This window comes from Pseudopodoces humilis, chromosome 22 (assembly GCF_049639895.1).
Source record: "Pseudopodoces humilis isolate 2021_Gansu_Grassland_sample_001 chromosome 22, ASM4963989v1, whole genome shotgun sequence".
Lineage (NCBI taxonomy): Eukaryota > Metazoa > Chordata > Aves > Passeriformes > Paridae > Pseudopodoces > Pseudopodoces humilis.
The window spans coordinates 7,943,489-7,965,579 of NC_142221.1; the positions used below are offsets into that span (position 1 = coordinate 7,943,489).

The 22,091-nt window shown below is 43.4% G+C and overlaps 1 protein-coding gene across 2 annotated transcripts in view; it reads right to left on the reverse strand.

The window, feature by feature from the left end:
• PAPPA (pappalysin 1) overlaps positions 1-22,091 on the reverse strand; it is a 177,239-nt gene that overhangs the window by 136,847 nt on the left and 18,301 nt on the right. For both annotated transcript variants that reach the window (XM_088065841.1, XM_005527194.3), the window contains exon 2: positions 13,444-14,512. In XM_088065841.1, coding sequence (XP_087921967.1) covers positions 13,444-14,512 — 1,069 coding nt within the window. The remainder of the gene's footprint in view (positions 1-13,443; positions 14,513-22,091) is intronic.

The following is a 22,091-nucleotide window of genomic DNA, read 5'->3' on the forward strand; positions in this document are numbered from 1 at the left end:
AGTGGTTGAAATTTCCTCTTGTTTCATCTTATGCAGAAAAGTGTAGGAGACACCCAAGTGAGATCACAAGGAACATGGTCTGGAGATGGAGACTTCAGTTCAAGGAAACTAAGTGTCCTGGCAACAGAAGCCTCACATTTTCAAGGTTCAAGAGATTTTTTTTCTCTCTGTCACAACAAAGGATTGATATTTCTCTCTATTTGGTTTCTAGGGAGTTTTTTCAGGGACTATTGATGGATCATAACAATAAATCTTTATCTTCGGCTGGGAAGCCTTGAACACACTTTTTAAGGAAAAGAAATAATTGAATTGTCAGATGCAAAGGGCTACTAAATATTATGAGCTTTACAAAAGCTGGTTACTCTTGTTCTTTCCCAACCATGATGAGATTACAAGGAAATAGAAAATGTCAGTCGCTGAAACAGAAATTTTACATGAGAACATTTAGCTTTGAAGTTCCCAGAACCCACAGTCAATTGCCAGGTGATCTGGCAGAAACAACAACACACCTGCAGTGAAAATAGTTCAGAGTTTCAAAAAGAAAATATTGTGGACAGCGTATTTCCTAAAGCCAACAATTTATTTTTTTTAAAAAAAAATTATACTCTTGCTGTCTAGGAAAACAGAAAGAAAATGAATAAAAGAGCAGGAGAGAGATGTAGTAGATCATACCTTTGTCAAGGAGACTGCAGGGAAGCAAAACATGCCAACAGTGTCTGTAACAGACACCACAAACATAATGAACTCCTTGACATCAAATTCCTGCCCCCCATTTCTCTCTGCTGAGCCTGAGACAAGATGCAGGAGGAAAGATGCGAATGTGCCTTTCCTAAACACTCAAGAACTTTAAGAATTTCTGGTTTTTAAACCTGTGCAGGACCTTCAGCTCCTGCAGAGATCCCTGTTGGACATTTGTGCTTCCCAGAGTGGCCAGTTCCTGAACTGGAGGATGTAGCCAGCAGAAAATCAGCAGTGGGCAGCAGCCTCAGCCAGTGCCCAGGTTAGGAGTGGGATGGAAGGATGTTTGGATTTCCTCACATATGGCTCTGCTAACGTGTGTACCAGAAACCAGGCACTATCAGCCCAAAACATAAGGCTGATTGTAAGCGTTCCCTGGGGGACACATTTCCCAAGACCCTGCTAAATTGGACTGGCAGCTTATGAAACACACAGCTCTGATCCAGCATGTAACTGTAAACTATAGGAAATCATACCCATATATTTGGCCTTCAGACACGAGTGCAGAAATTGCCTGTTTTGGCACCACAAGCCTGTGGATCCACGTGAATCAAACCCAGACCTCTCACAGGGGGCTATGAGAATACAAAGATCTGTTCTCCACTGTCAAATGATAGCACAAGACGAGGAAAACTCTCATTTACCGTTACGGAAAATTTCTTGACCAACTTTTGCCCTGAGCACAACCACTATGGACAGGCCATGCAGTTTAATTTCTTAATTTCTTTCCATAAATTTGCATTCTCTGTCACCATATTTTCTCATCTCTGCCACACATCAGCTTTTGCTCTGTAATTTATTGGTGGTGTGTCACTAACCACTTCTACAGCACTTAAAATCTCAATGTCTACAAAAACAACTCTGTAAAGAGTCCATTGAAAACTGCAGGTTGTCATTTTTGCCCCTGCACACACAAAAGCTTATAAAGCTTTTGTTGGAATGAGATGTCTTGCACCTCTCATAGGCAGAGGGGGACTGCTCTGAATTCCCTCACTCCCACAACCCTGTGCCAGCTCAAGTGCTTTGCAGAACATGACATCCTGCCTTATTCAGCTGTGGGGGAAGAGAAAGGCCCTTGCAAGCACTATTGGACTATCTCATGATGGTTTTATAGATCAAAACTGGAAATTCTCCAGGTATTGTTCCAAGGATGATATAAAAAGACCTTTGTGTCGGATAAAGATGAGAATAGTTCTCAGCCTGAATTAAGACATAATCACAGAGCCAATTAAGTTGGAAAAGACCTCTGAGATCTTTAAGTCCAAACTATGATCGAACACCACCTTGTCAACTACATCACGGCCCTAAATTCCACCTTCAGGCTTTCTTTAAACACCTCCAGGCACAGTGACTCCACCACCTCCCCAGGCAGCTCATTCCAGTGACTAATCACCCTTTATAAATAGGACATTTTATAGCACAAACACGAGGATAAATCTGTACCCAAAAGTAAATCTGTCAAAAGAATTCTGAGTGGATGAGGAGGGAGCCAGGAACTTGCAGCCCTTTTCTGAATCAAATTGGATGCAGGGAGGGAAATCAAACAGATTTCTCCAGGCAAACTGGGAGAAACACTCTGATGTGTCTGACGGAAGCATTTTACTCTGTGTTTGGAAGTTTATCATGACCGATCAATTCTGGAGGAATTAGTGAGTGTGCTCTGGGTTTTGGCACCGACACAGTCGTGGTAAAAATGCTGGAGGCAAAAGGGAAGCGATTTTTATAATGCTGTGAACTGTTGCCATCAATCCTTACCCAGAACATTTCTCCTGCTTACTCCAGTGCAGCTCTGCTCTGCAGGAGCTTTCCCCTGAGCTATCGCCTTCTTCTCAGGAAGGCTCCCAGCCTCACTTGTGCTCTGGATGTGGAGATCGAAGCCAAAGACCAAGGTCTTTGGGAGTTCAATCTTTCTGTGGACTTCAAAGAGCTTGGAATACGCAGCTTAGTCCAGGCAGAAAGCAGAACATCCATTTGGAACAACATTATGTACTTAAAAATAGGAAATGTTAAATGATTGTTAAGGAACACAGCATGATGGGGAAGCCTGATGCGAACTGTGAATGAATAGATTCCTGTTTTTGGGCTCTAAACCTGGTGCTCTAAATCCTAGTGCAAGGATCTACTTTTCTCAGCAATTATAAAGACTTTAAGATTTAATTCTCTCAATCATGTCTATACCTGCAGTGAACAGATGGCAGAAACCGTTCCCTAAGGAACTGAGAAACAACTACAAATAGTCAATGCTCATCCTCAGCTCTCAGTACAGTGACACCTCACATTTTGGGAGGAATCAGCATGAAGGCAAAATAAAACCCCTTATCCAGAAATGCCAAGCCCAAACATATTCAGGTGTTTTGAATAATATAAGTTTATGCAATTATGACTATTCCTCAGGCATGCCTGTGTTTGTCTCCAGATCCATTTTCAGGGATTGAGGGCAGGAATAGAGCATCATCAAGCTCATGGAAAACAGGAGATCATAGAAAAATGTTCTTTTGTAATTGTTCTCAGCCAGTTGTGCAAACCTAAGCAGTTCAGATAGTTTGGAAATATCTCCATTCTCCCTCAGACTCACGTGAACCAAACTAAGCTCTGGCTTTTCTGATGTCTACCCATATTCTCTAAATGAGTGTGGCACTCTTTATTTACTTGAAATTTGTCACTAGTTAATCTCTCCCTGTCTCTTTTTCAATTAAAAAAATCAAATTAAGTAATTAAGGAAACACAAAGCAACTTAAAGCAAAGCTTTTCAAAGTGTAAAGGGGGTTTTGATACCCACACTCTCCCAATAGTCAGTGGATCTTTTCCTGGCCTGGGAATATAACTCCCCATTGTGCCTTTGGAAGGTGCACAAAAAATGTGCAGATGATTACAGTGATGGGTCTATTAATTGATATCATCTGGATTTTATGATATTTAATCAATGTCTAAGTTCTGGCTTCAAAAGCAGCTTTAATTGTCTTGCTCCTTTCTGCTCAATGCTCCCAAACCTGTCATCTTCGATACAAAAATATAATTTGTGAGTTTGACAGGGCCACCACTCTCATTACATTGCATCATGGAAATTAGAAATGAATCAATAAACAGAGAAGCAAACTCCTGATCAGCTCCTTCCATCCACACAATGTGGAATTCTTCACATTTTACCCCTAATCCCATGTCTGATCAAAATGAAAAGTCTCCAGGGTCAGGAATGCCTCTGCTTCCTTTTGGTATTTAATCACATCTCAGAAAAGCTGATATTTCATGTCTATGTGTCTTATCTTCATCCTCTGTACACTTTGTGCTGTTTAATGCTGAAGAAATAATTCAGCAACATGTTTCATGTGATGTGGCACATCCTTAAAGGAGGAGAAATGCTGGCATGGCCAAAGTTGCAGATTAAATCCCCTTCTTGGCATATTCATTTTAACTGCGTCTTCTAGCATAATTTCAACATGGAATTTTCCTGACATAAATCCCACAGGTTTCCCTCTTCCCCTCCACACCACGCTGCGTAGCTCTGTGTTTTGGTAAATCTCATCTATTAATAGTTGCCCTCTGTGGCTATAAAAAAATACCTCAGTAGTCAAAAGGCAGCCCTTGCTAGGGAGCAGCTGTGGATGCCTGAGCACATTCAGGACCCAGCATCACAGAGCAAAGCCCTTTCTTGGCTCTGTGTCAGAGCAAACTGATTAAATATGGCCATGGAAAGTTAATGGAAAAGGAGCCCCTTCCCTGCAAGACAGAGAGAGACTGGCTCCAGCACTAGGCTGGAGAACATCAGGGTATTTCCATTTTCTCACTGACATTTTCTTTTTCCTTTTTTAACTCAGCAAACCCCCTCCCATGTCTTCCTCACTTCACCCTTCTGCCAAGTCCCAATAAAATCCTGCACTTAAAGAAACAGGACAAAGACGTCATCACAGCAAGTAGCAAAGGTTGCAGGGTAAATTTTAAGGTCTAGTCTACCTTTTTTTTGGTTTTTTTTTGTTTGATTGATTTAACTGATTAAAGCATTTCTGCTCTTCCTGTGCTTTCAGCAGCATCCTGGGTAACTCAGGGGAAATTCAAACCAACCAGCTGTGATTTGTATTACAAAGTTGAGGCTGGAAACACAACACAAGGATGTTGATGGGGCCATACTGGAGAGGGTGAAAGGAGAGGAATATCGTCTCCTGCTGAAGTGACAAAGTGTTTTTATGTGTTGGAATGAGAAATACTCAGCTTAGCAAAGGATACAGGGAATTGCTCCTCCTCTCTGGTGCTGCAGGGTACCAGTCCCAGCGTGAAGCTGCTGGTGGGTGACAAAGGACCTGACTCCCTCGAGGCAGGACTTGTCCTCAGATTTCAACTTGAATTTTCATTTGCATGAACTAAAGTTCTTGAAAATCTTCAAGATTTTCAAGATTCTTCAAGATTTTCAAGAATCTTCAAGATCTTCAAGATTTTCCCTTGCTACAGCAAGGGGAAGGGGAAGGGGAAGGGGAAGGGGAAGGGGAAGGGGAAGGGGAAGGGGAAGGGGAAGGGGAAGGGGAAGGGGAAGGGGAAGGGGAAGGGGAAGGGGAAGGGGAAGGGGAAGGGGAAGGGGAAGGGAATCCAGGCTGGGACTCTCCACACTTCCAGCACACTTGGCCTGAGGCTGAAGGAACTCACAAGCCCAATGCCATATAACTTCAGCACTTTTCCAATTTCCCTTTAGACAACTTGCTAAGATAAATTCTCCTTGCAAAGCTGATGGGAGTGATTTGAAAACCCAAGAGTCTTGATCTGGGAAAACTGACTACCACAGCTTCTCACTGAAGTCCTTAATTTATTGACACAACACGGTTATAGCAAGAGAAGCAAATTTATTCTGTATTATCTAAGGGCAATGTTGCTCCAAAGATGCATTTTGAAGCAGCAGAAGGAATTTTATTCTCTAAAGCCTTGTAATTCAAGCCTGCTGAAGCTGCCCTCACACAAATCACACAAAAGATGACACATCTTTTCAACATCTAGGGCCAAAATTATTTTTAAAAGCATTGCAGGTAATTGCCACTGCTCTCATTCCAAACCACTGCTGTTTCCACTCTTTTACCATCGCTGATGTAACCCAACATGTGTCAACAGCAAGAATGGGCTGCTTCTGCAACAACTGAATTAATGGAAATAGTACATTTCACAACAAGCAGCTCACCCCATCAATGGCCATGGCCAATCTTTAGCTGCAATTTACAGGAGATGTTCTAAATTTCCAAGGTTTCTTATATACTACTCAAACATCTGGGTACCTTCTAAAATAATTGGTCTGCAGGGTGTGGATTTTATTGATCTTTTTCACTGGGGCAGATTGGCCACAAGAGTCTTTAAAATAATGGTAGAAAAAAAAATAAACTCCTGAAGATGGTTCTCCTGAAGAATTTCAGAAAGATCAAATTAGGCCAAACCCTCTAATTTTTACTTCAGTGGGGTCCCTTTTTAGTAGGGGTCCTTCAAGCAGGGTCCCCCCTTTAAAAGAGAAAGGAAATTAAAAATGAAAAACAGCACTGGGGAGAAGCTAAGCATGTACTTCAAACTCACACATGCCAGGAAATTTAGAGTTAAAGGTGAAACTCCACCCTAAAGAGTTCCATACTGGAGATATTTCAGTGAACAAATGTAACGTGTTCTGAAATACAAAGACCCAGTAGGGTGCACTAGGTATGGAGTTTCAGCCTTCACTCCAAATTTCCTGGCTTTTTGGAGGTTTATTAGAGTTTCATATCCCCAGCATTTAAGTACTCCAAGTTTCCTCAGTGCAGCTCACCCTGATCCTTTTGGAAGCTGAGAGCAAGCACTCTGGTGGTGTAGCCACCCATCCATTATTAATGAACCTGAAAACAACTTCTTGCAAATTTATGGTAATTTGGAGTGCTGAAATTACATGCAAACTTGGTAGTCTCAGCTGAGTTACCCTGAGAAACTTCAAAATTGCAAATCTACTCCGAACCAAAGAGGAAGACAGGATTTCATTGACCCCAGCAGAGCACATGCTCCTAATCTTCCTCCACGGTATGTGGGTCCTGGAGCTCTGCGCCAGCCGTGGCTGCGACGGAGCAATCACACAATTGCTCCTGACAGCAGTGGTTTGTATTCCTGATCTAGACACTCTGCTGTGCTATGGGGTGGGGATATATCCATCCTATTTATCAATGAATCTGGCTCTAAGGGAGGAAACATGACTGTGGCCATCAGCATCACACTTTTTCGCAGCACGGCTTTCACGAAAACGTTGCAAGTATTGAAGTGGTTCCTGCATGTCTCAGTAGCCCTGACTGGTCTGTTTGAGGCTCTGCATCACTGCATCTCTTCAGAGCTCTACAGGAATTATGATCAGCATCTCCCTGAAGCCCCTCCATCCTTCTCAAATCATCCACAAACAAAGTTTTGGGAGTATATGATGATTCCAGTGGGTGTCTTGACCTACATCTAATGGACAAGACATCACATAGAGTGTGAAATTGGCCTCACCAGTCGCTCTGCATAAGCGTGTCTTCGTGGTGGGCAGGTACAAAAGTGATGGGACAGCTCCACACTGTCCTGATCTTGGGGTGTTTGAGGGACAGTGAATTCACTTCAGTTAAGATAAACCAAGACATCCACTCTGTTTCCCCAGCCCCCTGCAAAAAAAACCCCAACTGAAGTACTGCCCAAGTCCAGCAATCCACAAGAGGCAAAGTCAAGTTTGTGGGTGCTGTAAATGGGGCACAGTGGAGGTGGCTGCTCTATTTCACCAAGGGGCAGCTATTGCTTGGAAGAATTGGGTTTAAATTCCTATCAGAAAGGAAGTCTGAGGGATAGAATGGGAATTGCAAATGGAAGTGTTGCACCTGGCTCAGCTCACCACAGAACTATACTGTGCATGTTTTTCAGTGTGAAAGGTGCATCCTCCTGAATTTACACAGGAGGTTCAGCCACCATTAATTAAAAACACAAAGGTCAAGCACAAGCTGAGCTGAAGCGAGGTTGTACACAAATGGCTATGGGAGAAAACCAGGGGGATTAATGCAAGGCCCCACAGCACCTGGAAGAGGCCTGTTGGATATGTGGGTCTGTGTGAGAGATGATACAATTTGAATTGATCTGCAAAGAGAATAAACCAGCTCATTCACATACTGCAGACTGTGGGAAGGGATGAGCCCCCCCTCATTGGCTTAACCAGAGGCTGGTAAGTGTTGCTGGAAAGCATCCATGGGGCAGCTGATCCTAGAGGATGTGGTGTTGCCCAGCAGCCAGGGGCAAATTCAACCCCTGTCAAATCTGCAGACTATGCACTTGAAAATCTTCCACATGAGGTTTCAGAGACAAACGGGTCTGCATCAGCACTGGGGGTATAATAATACTTTAATCTGTTGTCTCCCACAAGGATTCTTAATGATCTCTGATAGTTTACTCCACAGATTTTATAGGCCCCCTTCATCCCAAGCATCCTGCAGTTTGACCAGACAGTGATCTTTTTCCTTAATGGATAACATCCATGAAAGAAACCATGAGTTCTGTGAGTCTTGGGGAAAAAATGTTTCTTGAAAAAAGCTGTTGGAAAAATTGACTGTGGGTCAAGCTAAATCGAGCAAACTCCTACTGTTTCTAGGGTGTGCAATGGTATAGAAATAGTTTCTTTAGCACTGCAGTCCTGTCTGTATCAGAATTCAATACTAGACTTATAAATGTCAGTTGCTAGCATGGGAACAGATGCAACTCCTCCCAGCTGATTAACATCCCTGACATCTGGAACAGAGGACAGAATAAACAGAGAGAACAGAGGATTTCCTGTTGGGACTTGGCTTTTGGGTGACAACTACCAAGATACAGCAGCTCCGTCCTTGACAGCGTTACTCTTCGCCTTCTAAACAGCCCTGGAGCTGCTAATTAAAGAACTGGACATTTAACACTGAATCCCTAGACAAAAAACTCAGGTATTTGCTATATGTCTGTCTGATACCTATGTGAATGCAGGAATCCTTGATGTCAAGAGCTGCACAATGGTCTCTTCGAGGCAGGGGATTAAGTTCTCAAGCTCCCGGAACTGAAGAGCTTTGAAGAATTTCTTCTGTTCTTTTTAGTGCTTAGGATTAAGTGGAAATTAGTGCTTTATTGGGAATCAAGGAGTGTTTCTTACAACTCTAGCTCCTGGAAAAGGGCATTCAGTGTGCCTCCCTCCTCCAGAGTAAGCTGACCATATTTTTCAAGTGTGTCCCGTGAAGAGATTTCCAGCAGAAGAGAAGGAAAAGAGGTTTATCTGATACTCCATGGAAGAGCCCTGAAGTGCAGCTCTGTCACCTGTCTGAGGCTGCCCTGGGCTATGGATTAGCCATCTCCTTCTCCTCCTGATGCTACTGCTTTGGCCCACATGCCCTACCCCAGTGTGCTCATACACAGCTCTGTCACACCCACTGCTGCTCAAAAACACTGTGGAAATTCCTACAAATGGGTCAGGCATGTATTTTAAGTCTAATTTATGTATGCCTGGAATGTGCCAGTGCCCTTCACCCTGAGTGAGCTGGTGTGACACGATATGAACAGAGCTGAACTGTCCAATACCAGTGCTAGAAAAGGACACAGAAGAGGGTGGGATCAGCAGGACACTGGGCTCCAGCTCTCATGGAGGGTTGGAACTGGATGATCTTTAAGGTTCCTTCTGTGACTCCATGATTCCTTGGTTTGGTGCCAGTTTGCTGCAAATGGACCAGAGCTTGTACAGCTCATCCTGACCCTTGTTTAGGCAGAAATGAAGGACTGTGAGCTTTTGGGGCACACATGTGGATGTTGAGAAAGTCTGTCCCCAGAACAGTTATTCTGGGGTGATTTCCAGCAAGTATTTGGTAGGCCATATGGATTGAGGGAGTTTGAAGAGACTCCAGTACTTTTACTGTTTCAGGAATTTCATCAGCGTTTTCCTAAGAAGGCACTGAAGGGAATGCTTCCTTATCTGTCCATGAAATCCTGTGGTGAAGCCTGATGTGCAAGCCCAATATTACATAAAAGGAACATCTCAGTTAACCATAGGATGGTGCAAGAACTCACCACATCAAATGCCATTTACCGAGCATGATTTCCTATGATCCCTTGCTGCTTCTTTCAAGTTCTTTGAAAAGCAGCCATGATAGGTGTCATGAGCTCAAAGTCTTCCCTGTTTTGTAACCAGCAATATACCAAATAACACAAAGAATGAGTCTTTCTGGCAAGGGTGTTTATTCTTGCTCCTTCCCTTTGTATTGGGCCAAACTGTATGATCTTAGTATGTTCTAATTTCCTGGAATTGCAGAAAAGCAGAACAATATTTGTAAACCTTCTGCTGGGACAAAATACATTTTGTCCCACTCTCATGAAATTAATAAAAAGAAGTGAGGCAGATATTCTTGGATAAAGCCTGCTGTGTGGCTAATGATAACCAGTCCTTTGTTTTTTCCCCTGCAGGCTATTAAAAAAGAGGAGTTTTTTTAAGAAAGCAGAGTCCTCATTCTTACTGCTGTCTCTCTGACAAACTTAAATGTACTTAAACCTCTGCCACCTCACTGTGGCATGGAACATCAGCTTTTTGGAGTTTAAATTTTTGGAGAGGTTCCCCAAAGACAGGCAGGAAACAGAAAAGGAACCAGCCAGCTGTGCTGCTGGGATCAGCTCTGAAGTCACCACAATTGCACCACCACAATGACTGAATGACACCATCAAAGTACCTGAGCCCTTTGTCCAGGGTGCCCAAAAGGATCACAAGAAAATTGTAACATAGATCAGAGGTGTCTTGGAATTGTTCCAAGGGTATCACTTAGTCACAAAGCACCCACAGTGTTTTTTGTATCAAGGCTCAGAGTAACTCTGCCCTAGGATGGAGCTTCATGGACTGGGAATCATAACCAGAAGAAGGAAAGTGGCTGGGAACAGCTACATCATCTTTTAGGGATAAAGAGGCACTGAGGAGGGTTCCTGTTTATTACAGCATTAAACAAGCATTAGCACTTTTTTGGTTGGTTCCAGAGGACAGAAGTATTTCATTAATAAGCTCTGCTTGGTGAACAGCTGGCTACAACTGCTGACACTGAGGGTGTGGAAGGAACAAAGCCAAAGGAAGACTCTGAAAAGTCTTTATAAATAAAGTTCAGGAAAATTTTTATTGGTACTACTTCATCTTTCTTTCTTCCCTTCCTTTCCTCACCAGATTGAAGGATCTTCCCCCTTTCTTCTGCTGTTGTTGGACTGAACTTTGGCAGAGGAAATACGTGAAATGAGATGTGAGTTCTCCATGGCTGCAATGTCTTCACTGCTCTGGTGCAAGGTCTGCGCTAGAGGGGACTGAGGACTCTTGGCCAATGAAAGTGATGACAAGAGGGGCTGGGGATGCAAAATGGGCCCAGATGGTGCCAACCAGACTTTGACTGTCACCAATCTCCTTCTCAGGGGATGGTGCTGACAGCAACACCAAAGCCAAACACAGGATTTGAATCTTCACCCCTGCACACAGTCAAAGCTTTGCTGCCAAAATCACTGCCTTAAACCTGTATTTGTTAACATAAATACCCAAAGCAGTGTAAGTCAGGCTTACAAACTCCAGTGGTAAGTCCACAGACCTAACTGCTCTATTTTGCCTTACTGAGTACAAACACCCATCATAGCGGGGAGTTTGAGCCCTGCCAAAGTACATCAGCCACCAAATAAAGGCTCCAGAGACATGGAATTTCTCCTACTGCCCTCTGTGGTTTGTTGTCAATGATCAATGCTGCAATACAATGTCTGTGAAAAGAGAAATAAATTAAATCTCTCTGTTGCAAAAAAAAAAAATTAAAAAATTAAAGATTTTTGGAGTATCTCTGGATTTTCTGAGGCTCTAGGCTATGGAAGAGGCTCTTCAGACCTTCCTCACTCTTTCAGGACAAGAGGAGGTTTTTCTCAAGTAAAAATTAACCTGTAGAACATCTGTGAGCTCAAGGCCATGAGATGCAAGTCCTCCAGAAAAGCACAGCCAGGTGTTTGTCTCCAAAATGAACACAAAACTGTGCCTGAAAAGCAACTACAGGGTGCTAAAGTAACTTCAAGTTTTGCAACTCAATGTCTTGCTTGGGCTTGTGCAAGCACGGTCTGTGAAGCAAAAAGGCTTCATTTGAAATAAAAAAATTTCTGTGCCTCAGAACAACATCATGACACGGCCTTAAATCTGTGAACTATAATTTACAAGGTTTCCTCTTGTGTCATTTTATATGGGCATTATGCTGGTCACAGAACAAGTGATAAAAGGGTACTATCAGATTAAAAATAATGTATTTTTTCTAAAAATTTTACTAGTTGCTATAACTAGCACCTCGAGTTCTCAGAACTACAGTGTTAAAACAATCCAATTTGCATTATGCCTTTGATGATATTTGCTTAGTTGAGTTCCTCTCTATTTGAACAGTATTAAAAATTGGTATTTTTCCTTTCAGTGTTTTCAAGCATTAATATTTAAAGTATTTCCCCATTTGAGCTTTGTTCACTGGTAAGTAACTGAAATCAAACTGAGCTAGAAGGATTTTTTAAACAACAACCTCGCTGGAGTGAAAAAAAAAATTGGCTTTTCTTTCCAACTTAATTATGTGTATTTAAAGCTCCAGTAGAGCCAATAATGTTGTTTAAAAACTTCTCTCTATTAAGGAAGCTATAAATACAGCCTGAATTGCTGCAATGGAAGGGACTCCTGAAAAGCTCAAACTTTCATTCTTAACCTGAATTTTAGCGTTGTGTGTTCTGACTATTTAGGAGTTTCCCCTCTATGGCTCCATGAATTGCCCTAAAAAGCTGCAACATGGAATGCAGATGACAGAGTTTCAGCTTCAACCTTCATATTTTCTGAATAATTTTCATTATTTTCTGAATAATAACTCATTCTGAATAGTAACTCATTCACAAGAAACAGTTTATTACTTAAAGATACCAACTTGTCTGAATTTGGAGTAGTTGTGGGTATGTGTTACCCATCTGAAGCAAGTTATTCAAGGATGCCACTCCTCAAACTGAGCCCAAGGACACCTGAGCTGAGGAGATGAGGATTTTATGAGCTCACATCCACCCACAGAAAGCTGCCCTGCAATGATGTGGCATTACCCCTGCTCTCATTTATGTGTAGAAAGGGACACAGAAGAGTATGATTACCCACACAGAGTGTGCAACAGGAACCTGGTACCCACCTCCTTCATCACAGCCCCCAGACTCAGCTGTTCCTCCACAGCAGAGCCCACAGAGAGCTGTACACGGCAGTAAGAGTATGGAATTACCTGCCTACCTTCAAAGAAGTGCTACAGAATTAAACTCTACCTAAGAGTATTCATGTTCTGTTTCACGCCTGAGGGCCTTTTCCCTCTCCAAATACACAAGAGCTTTCTGTGACATCCAATCCCCACTCCTCAGAGTCTGGAGTTAAAATAAACTGTGCATTGTTACAATATGCTGCTCATAGCCAACAACTAATGGGTCTCTCAAAATCGGCTGCTCCAATCTTTAGCACAGATTTTCCTTAGCCTGGCTGGAGAATACCAATTCAGGGGTAAGACATTGCTGAGAGCATTACTGAGATTGGAGAACTGCAGTGTGAGCCAAATACTGAGGGGAAAAAAAAAAAAAAGAAATCATTACACTCCAAAGTCCATAATAGCAACAATAAAAGGGTTCAACAGCCAGTAGTTTGATCGATACCTAGACAGATATTCATCAATATGATCATAAAAATAAATTGCCTACCTGTAAGGAGAATATGGGTCAAAGCAGGTCTTGGTGACTTCTGTTATCTCTGGGTTGCAGCACTCCCCCCCATCGAAGTTGTACCTCTCGTAATTACAATCCATGTCACACACCCCGTTCTGCTTCTTCTTGTTGAAGAGCGTGTGGCGGACGTGCCGGCAGTCCCCGCCATCGTACCCCGTCAGCGTGTGGTTGCACTCGGGGTCACAGTTCTCATCCCCAATCTTGCTGATGTCGCAGTTGGCCAGGATGAGCCGGTGGCGAAGGGAAGAGTTCCTCACCTCCAGCACCTCCAGCTCCCAGGTGATGTTGTAGCGGCTGAAAGCCTCGTTGAGGTGCTGATGCTGGAACTCGATCTGCTGCTGGCTGACAGTGGGGTTCTGATGTTTGTCGTCGTACAGATTCACCACACGGTAGCGCACGGTTTTGTTGCGGCGGAACCTGGGCAGTTTGTTGTAGCTGGCGATGACGTCCGTGTTGTCGCACACCGTCTGCCCGCAGAGAGGAGGGTCCAGGCTGGTGTCCAGCAAATAGCCGTGGTGGTAGCTGAACTTGGTCTGAGGGCTGCTGCCATCCTTCATGGGAGACCAGGTGCTTTTCACATTCAGTAAACTGTCTTGAAGAACGAGCTGAGGTAGGGACGTGTCTTGCCTGTGACTCGCCTGCTCCATGTCCAACAAGATCTCCTTTTGAGACCGGGCTGTCCTCCAGAGGCTGAAGTGCTCCACGTAACCCCGATAGTTCTGGTTCAGGGCATTTCCTCCCAGCATGAGCACCTTGCACTTCAAGGTCAGCAGACTGAAGATGCTGCCCACTTGCTCTCCGCTTGTGGCCACCTGGGCACCGTTCACGTAGAGTCTCATCAGGCGCCCGTCGTAGGTGGCAGCCAGATGCACCCACTGGTTGGGGAGGTAGCTGCGATGTGCTGCAATGGTGGTGACTTTGCGAGCACGGTCTGTCTTCAGCGAGAAGAAATAGCGGGGGTCTCTGTTCCCCTGGTCACTGACGGTGTTAATCCCCAGGACCCAGCCTCGGTCACGGGAGGTGTAAGAACATTTGTCATACAGTCCTATGTGCCCCCAAAAGAGAAATATGAATAAATAAGGATGACAGAATGAAGGTGTTAGTCTTTAAATTGTGTAAATATATCTCTCTAAATGTATATACACACACTCACCTACATCTGTTAGATAGTGCACAAGGAAGACTTTAAATCATCTAGTGCACCGTTGTGGGAGGTCATGTCAAGACTTCCTATTAAAGGTAAAGATTTGCCAGTGGCATGTACAAATGGGATTCCCTTTTCCTGACCAAAACCCAAAACTTTTCTCCAAATTCCTATCAGCAAAACGTTGGACTGTGCATTTGGTTCTTCCCTTCCTCCAAGCTATTCATCAATGGTTGAGAACAAAAACAGTCTTGAGAACCAATCCCTGTTGATGTCACTCATCCCTCACACCCCTGAACCCTGTATCTAATAAGGTCTAGAAGGGAAATAGATAGCAAATCTAAATTCTGCACACTTGAGAAACACTGAGAAGCTGCAGTCGTCTTGATAAGTTCAAGCACACAAATCCTACAGAGAGGGAATGGGACATGTTTGGGCTGCCTTCAAAGTCATATCCGATAAAAAACCAGTAAGCACATGGTGTACACTGGTTACACCACACTGGGAAAGGGCAAGAAATACACACAGCTGGACATCCACAGAAAGGCAGACACTCAGAAAGATTCCTGCCCCCTCACAGGCACACTTCCTAACAACTCGGTGCCCCATGGAAAGAGTTCTCTCCCAAAGTGTAGATCCATACTTGGAGCTCTCACCCAGCCTCAGACAGCTCCAGGCAGTGGACAGAGCCCACTCCTCCCCAGTTTGGGACACAAGACTTGGCAAGTTAAAGACAGACATTTCCATCCTTCAGTTCTCAAAGGCCAACGGCAGCAGGGACATCTCTCACCAAAAACAAAATCATTGGAGCTTTCAGCACCAAATGGCCTTTCTACTATCAGCACATAGAAAACAATCCTTCCCCAGAGCCTCTGCTTCCAAAAGCCTAAAGGAAAATCATAAATCTCTGACAGTTCACTCCTCGTGAAAAGACTAAATATCCCCTTACCTCACCCCTGCACCCTCACCCTCCCCTCACTACAACCAAATAACATCTTCTGCTTCTGACTAAGTTGCTCAAGAGCCATCTGTTAACAATCACTCATTAACAGTGCAGTCTTGTCTAGTATCAACAGAGCAAAGGTTACAGGAGCATTCACTGTATTTTTCCTCCCCTCTCCCAGCACCCACCTTCCCCCCTTCTCCTCACACCCTGTCCCTCTCCACCTCCTCCCCCTGTAAAAAAACTCTTCTGATGGGAAAGTTAAAAACATTTAAACGGGCCTTTTTTCTGCACGCTGGTATTTTGCTAGGGATTCTGAGCTCCCCCTTTTCCTGTTTCCTTTGGAAGAGAGATCCCAGGGTTCGGAAGGTAATGTGTTTATTCATCTGTATGGTGCACTCAGTTCAAAACCTTTTCAAGACCAGCTTCTAGTTTATACTGCTACTTCTGATCACGAGAAAGGAGAGGAGGAGAACCAGGCAAGGAAAAAACAAATGTGCTAAAAAAAAGGTGACGTTTGCTGGGATGGATATTTACTTGAGGAACTTGTGATACCAGAGCCAAAGCTACCAATAACCTTCTGGAGTCTGTTTTTGAAGTGTTTTTAAGTTCTTCTTTATGAAATAAATACTTTTACAAAACATTCATTTTCAGATGGATGAGAGCCCATAAAAGTCTGTATTTTTATGCATCTCAAATGAAGGTATTGTCCAACGATAGTGGGTGGATAATACTGCAGTGAATAAGAAGACAGCTGGCAAGACAAGTCCCTCTCCCAAATAAGTCATAAAAATCTCAGCTTATTGTAACTAGACCATTAGAGCTGATCAGGCATTTTGTAAGAGAGTTTTTGCCTGCCAGGAAATGCCAGCATAGTGAGAGAAGAAAAAGTGATGCAGAAATGGGCTTGTCCCAACAAATCCCTCTGAGAATCTGCATGTCCTCAACGTGGCCAGGGGAACCCCAGGGACTCCCTGGGCTGTTCTGGTTGATGTTCACAAGGAAAACTCATCCCTGCCACAACCCCCACCATCTCCAGTCTCCTTTGCCATCCAGTGACCAAAGCCTCCAGGTCTGGGGATCACAAAGCAGTTGCTCATGCATAAGCTGCTCCACCTGTTTCTTCAGGCATCCAAGATCCGCATGGTTGGATGGACAGCTGGAAGTCCTGGAACAGGTCTCCAGTTCCAGGAAAGTCCACCATACAGTCTTATGGGTCAAGAATTTTTGCTCTTTGCACTGACCGGGACAAGAAATATTCCCCCAAAGAACTGATAAATTATTGTGGGATGGAAATCCAGTTTCCCAGGCAGCATTTAAAGAGCATCTTCCTCTCTCTGAAGTGCTGCATGATGCTGGTGATTGACCTCGGCTGAGCACGAGGAGCTGATGGAGGAATACTACAGAATAGTAGCACCCCCCCTTGCCTTTGAGTCTTTAAACCCTGATGTGATGCAATGTGTCTTGAGTTGGGCTCAAACAGCTGCCATCAATTCAAGATTTACAGGGAGCCAAAGGAGGACAGGAAAAGAAAAAATCCAGTGACAATAGTGACTCCACTGAGCACACCAGTATGAAAGCTGCTGAACTAAAACACTCTACTATTCCAGTTCCTTGCATTTTCTAGTTTAGGGCAAAGGTCATTGCTGAATCCTTATGCCATGTACAGTATTCTTTTCTCAAACTTTTACTATTGCAGACATCCAGCTCTTGATGAAAAGATGGATTGAGCACAAGCCTTTCAGCAGAAAGGGTTGTTTTATTCTTAAGAGAAAGGAAAAAAAATGTGAAAAAAGGGACAAGAAACCCACACTCCCTTGTGCTGGGATAAGAAACCCAACTCCCTTGCAAGTTGTACCAGTTCCTTATGACCCTCTTTTGCTTGAACGCTTCACCTATTCTCCCAATCCTTCACTTTGCTTTTGGCTTTGGACTGAGGATCCTCTGGCTAAGGGAGTGTCACTTTTCCGTTTTGTCCCCAGCACAATGAAACTAATTTCAGCTGGGACACTGGTTGTCATAATAAAAGAATTTATTACTTCTTCTATGACAACTAATAAGGGCAAAGCCATTGGAAGAGGGACATGTGAAATAATTGCCAGAAACTTCTGAAAACTGAATAATTTGATGTTTTCACAATTTATTTCAATTTAGTAAAAGGTTCCATAGCCGTGAGTTATTTCTCAGGCATAATTAAGAACATTTTAAACAAGAAGAGGCCTCTTTTACCCCAAACAAGGCTGGTTTTGAGCAAAATCACCCCACATAATGGTTGACACTCCAAATTTCAAGTCAGCTGTGACCACAAACAAGATTTACATGAAAAATGTACAGAGTTTAAATTCTCATTTACACCAAGAATTCTTTACAATAATGTGGTAAAGGACATTTTTAGCTACTTAATATCTCTTTACCAACCGAAGAGGCCTCATGGTAAATGAGACACAGCCAATGACTGAAAAACCACAATTTGGTGAATGTGCCTGAAGTTTCTGAGCCAAGAAATGGTGTGAAATAAAACTGATGTTTGTTTTCCCCACAGCAATTAGATTAAAAAAATATGTACAAGTTTCATACAGCAGCAAACAGTTTTCTTCACTTCTGCTTGCCCTGAGTTGCTAGAAAGGGATGGAGCTCCAGCTGAGGGGAACACTGACAGCCCTTCTTACTCCTTAGTCTAAATGATTTTTTCCTTCTAAAGCTCTTGTTCCTGAAGCTCAAGGGATTGAAATGGAATTTTATATTTGATGAAAAAAAAAAAAAGAAAAAAAAAAGAAAAAAAAAAAAGAAGAGGTGCTAGTTCAGCTTTCCAGCAAGAGGCACTGGAAGCCTCCCTTCCCCACAAAGGAGTGAGTCACCTCTCAGAGGATTCTGGAGAAGTGCACGAACAGAGGATGATGCCACATTCCTTTATGCTTGGCCAGAGACAGACTTCAGTGGCCCACAAGGCTTCTTCCAGTCCTAGGATGTTTGTTCCTTATAGTAAAAGTAAATTCCTAGGCATTAAAAGAGTGGGGAAAGCTGGATAATTCAACTCCAGAGCCTCAAAGCCAAACATGGAAAATGAGAAAGTCAGTCTCCCTCTTCTTTTGCAAGCAAAATCTCAGTTCTTTGGCTACTGACCTACAACAGCTCCACCATCACTGTCCATCTGACCTCTTCCAGAAGCCCCCCTAACCAATGCCAGCATTTATGACCCACTTTGTTTTCAGGACTTTTCTGGGGACTTAAATTGAGCCACATCCTTATGTGGGCTCTGTGCACGGGGCAGGGTTTGGCAGCATGAGCACACCACTGAACATCAGCTGCTGAACTTGTGGGAGACAGCCCTGGGTGAGGACAGAAGGCATTGCTGTAACTGGGATGGGAGCAGAGGAACAGGAACTCACAGCTGGAGGCTGCTAGAGCCAGAAGCAGCTCTCTGTGGGCAGAGTTTGACAGAAGAGAGGCTGGAGTAGCCCATACAAGCTGCTATAACCCACTGCAATGTTATAAATAACATCCTCCAGGGCCTCCTTCTCTCACTTCAGTGCCATTTCTTGTGTCTGGATAACAGCAATCTTTGCAGCAACCAACCCAGCCATAGAATTAACTATGAATTTCATTCTCCATGCAGGGAAAGTTTCCTTGCTTTGCTGAGCAATGGGAAGTGGGGGGAGAGTGAGAGAGGGGAAGGCAAAAGTAAAAGTTAAAAAAAAAAAAACCAAACAAAAAACCAAAACCTTTATTATGGTTTCATTTCCAGGAGGGTGAGGTGGGGGAAGGGGAAGAGGGAGGTCAGGCTGACTTTGAACACATCAGGTGTGGAGCTGTCAGAGCCACGCGAGGCAGAATGGAAAACAGTGCCCTGCACTTCTGAAAGTTGGCCGTGCCTGTTTTGCTGGGAGACTCCAACCAGAGGTGACAGGACTCAGTTATGAAAGGGGAATTTAGGTCAACAATCAAAGCTGCAGTCAGGGGGCCCAAGAACAGGGAGCTAAAGGTTGGGGCTGTTTTTTTCTTTAGCATGCTTTAATCGTTTAGTATCAAAGCACAGAAGAACGCTTGAAAGAGCAAATATTCTACAGGAACCTATAGAAAGCTTTTATCTGTCCAGAGGAAAATAATTAAAACCGACAGATTTGGGTTAAGTATCCCCATGTTCCATGCAATTGGATAAGTCAGTGAAGATCCACTGGAGCAGTTCTTGAGTTCTGCACTGGATATTTCATGGTATGACGTTGAACCCAATATAGTTTTACAAAGGGGAGAAATAATCTCTCCTTTCCTTTGCTGTGCTTCCCCCAGCCCCACTTCCTTCCACAAGAGTTAAATAATTCAAAATCCAGAGTACTTAAGGCAACATCTCTGTCTATACCATTTCCAACACAGCTAAGAGGCCTCCTGAGGTCACCCCCTGAGACAAGGAGTGGTTCAAGAAAACCACCTGAGGCTTGCTCAGGTGGTAATGTACTACTTAAAGAGCAAAAAGGGGATGTTTGCTGCTGTTATCAATCTAGCTGAATTCACACCAGATTTTATCCTTTATCAAGCTACGCCAGAGGATTCAGACCTGAGAGAGAAGGACAGAGTTCTTTTTGTTCTGCCATGAAAGACAAGAACTTCATCATGTAGAAATACAGAGTCTAATACAGCCATGCCTAATTAACATTGAGAATTTAGCCCAAGGCTCTTTAAAGCCACAATCTTTATATCAGTGTAATTTAGCATCAAATTAAGCATACATTGTGTACTGTTTCTCAAATTCCCAGTCACTCATTTGCTCAATGAGATACCTTGAAGTCTGAAAACAGGGAGGTGAGAACAACTACCACAGCAAGACATGAATTTATAGTGGCTGGTTAGTTATGAACATTACATAAATCCTTCCCTGTTGATAACAAAATCATGTGGGCTGCAAGAGAGCAGCCACTGTCATGGACAATCATATTAGTGACACTCCAGTGAGCCTATTGTGGGAATACACCCACTAACAGTATAGAAGAGCTTACTGCAAATACATCTGGTAGGCTGGGCTTAGTGAGAAATTACAGATTGTGAGGGTTTTGAGGTGTAAGTGAACACACAGCACTGTAACCACAGGGCAGAGAAGGAGCTGAGTCCTTCAAGTGTTATAACAGGGCCAGCCCAGGGCTGGGTATGGCTTTTCCAAGGGCTCCTTCATCTACAGACTCAGAGTAAACAAAGGTTAGAGGGAAGGTTTGCTCCTTATCTGGATCTCCTTAAGCATTTCACAATAAAGCTGCAGGACCAGTGGAGACTGGTGCTTGGTGAATAAACTGTTTATTATCTAATAACCAGCTTTAGGCAGCCTTTTAGATGGACAGAAAAATTCACATGTTTTGCAAGGGTCAAACTTCAGTCCCTGCTATGAATTCTGGGATCACAGGAATGTTCCAGACAAGGGTAAGGATATTGTAATACCTGCAAAATTATTTATTTCTCCTGGTTTGTTCTGACAAACAACTGAGGATTTTCAGATGAAGCTTGGAAAACAAATATGTGTCCATGTGAGACGATTTTAACACACACAGGCATAGGAACAGTGGTGATAGTAGAGGCACACTTCTCTTGGATCCTGCTTAAAGTCAAACTTTGATGTTCCATCAGGGAATCACTGCTGTATGTCACAAACATGGGATACTTTGCATCCAGCTTGATTCAGACAGCAATTCAGGTTTTTGGCTGCCAATTTTAGACACTCTAGTGTAGCCTTATTAAAAAGTTGAGTTCAGCGTTTATGAAAACCCAGATAACCTTCAAATATCAGGAACGGAAAGCACTCAGTAAATTTGTTGGTTTGGCTGAAAGGGATCATCACACACCTCTGAACCCCCAAGCTTATCTCTGCTCGCTGCCCAGCAGAACCAGATGACAAATTAACCCTCCCATTGTACCTGAGGCTGCTGATTCACCTCCAGAGAAATCCAGCATTAACACCATTCCCACCTGAAAAGCAGCTGTTGCAAAACACAAGGATACACATCAGGAGGAGTGCATGGAAACCATCCATCTTTCACATCACATGCACAGCACACACAAACCTGAGAAAAAGGACATTGGATAAAGGCACAGCAACAGAAGGGTCACTTGACTCACACAGATGAAGGTGCCCAGCAACATTTTGGTGGAACACAAGTCACCTCTGCTCTCACATCTCCTCTTCCTCCCTGCACTGTTTGTCAAACACTGATTAGCTATCAAAGCTCTACAGAGAAATTTACTCTTGCTCACACTAACACAGAGTGGCTTTCCTCCCCTTTGTAAGAGTTAATGCTTGAGAGCAACCACAGAGGATCTTCTGTGGAAAGAACAGACATGTAATACCATAACTTCCAGGCAATCTAAATGATAAAGAGATATTTCTGGGCTCCTTTTAGAAAACAGCAGAAAGAATTGATCATAAACTGGGTCAAGATAGGTCAGCATACCTCAGAGCAGATCAGATGGCCAGAACATCCCAGGAGGAAATATCCTCCTGGAAGGATTATTAGGGGCACATCTGTGCCATCAGATGACCGTGCACAATACCCATCA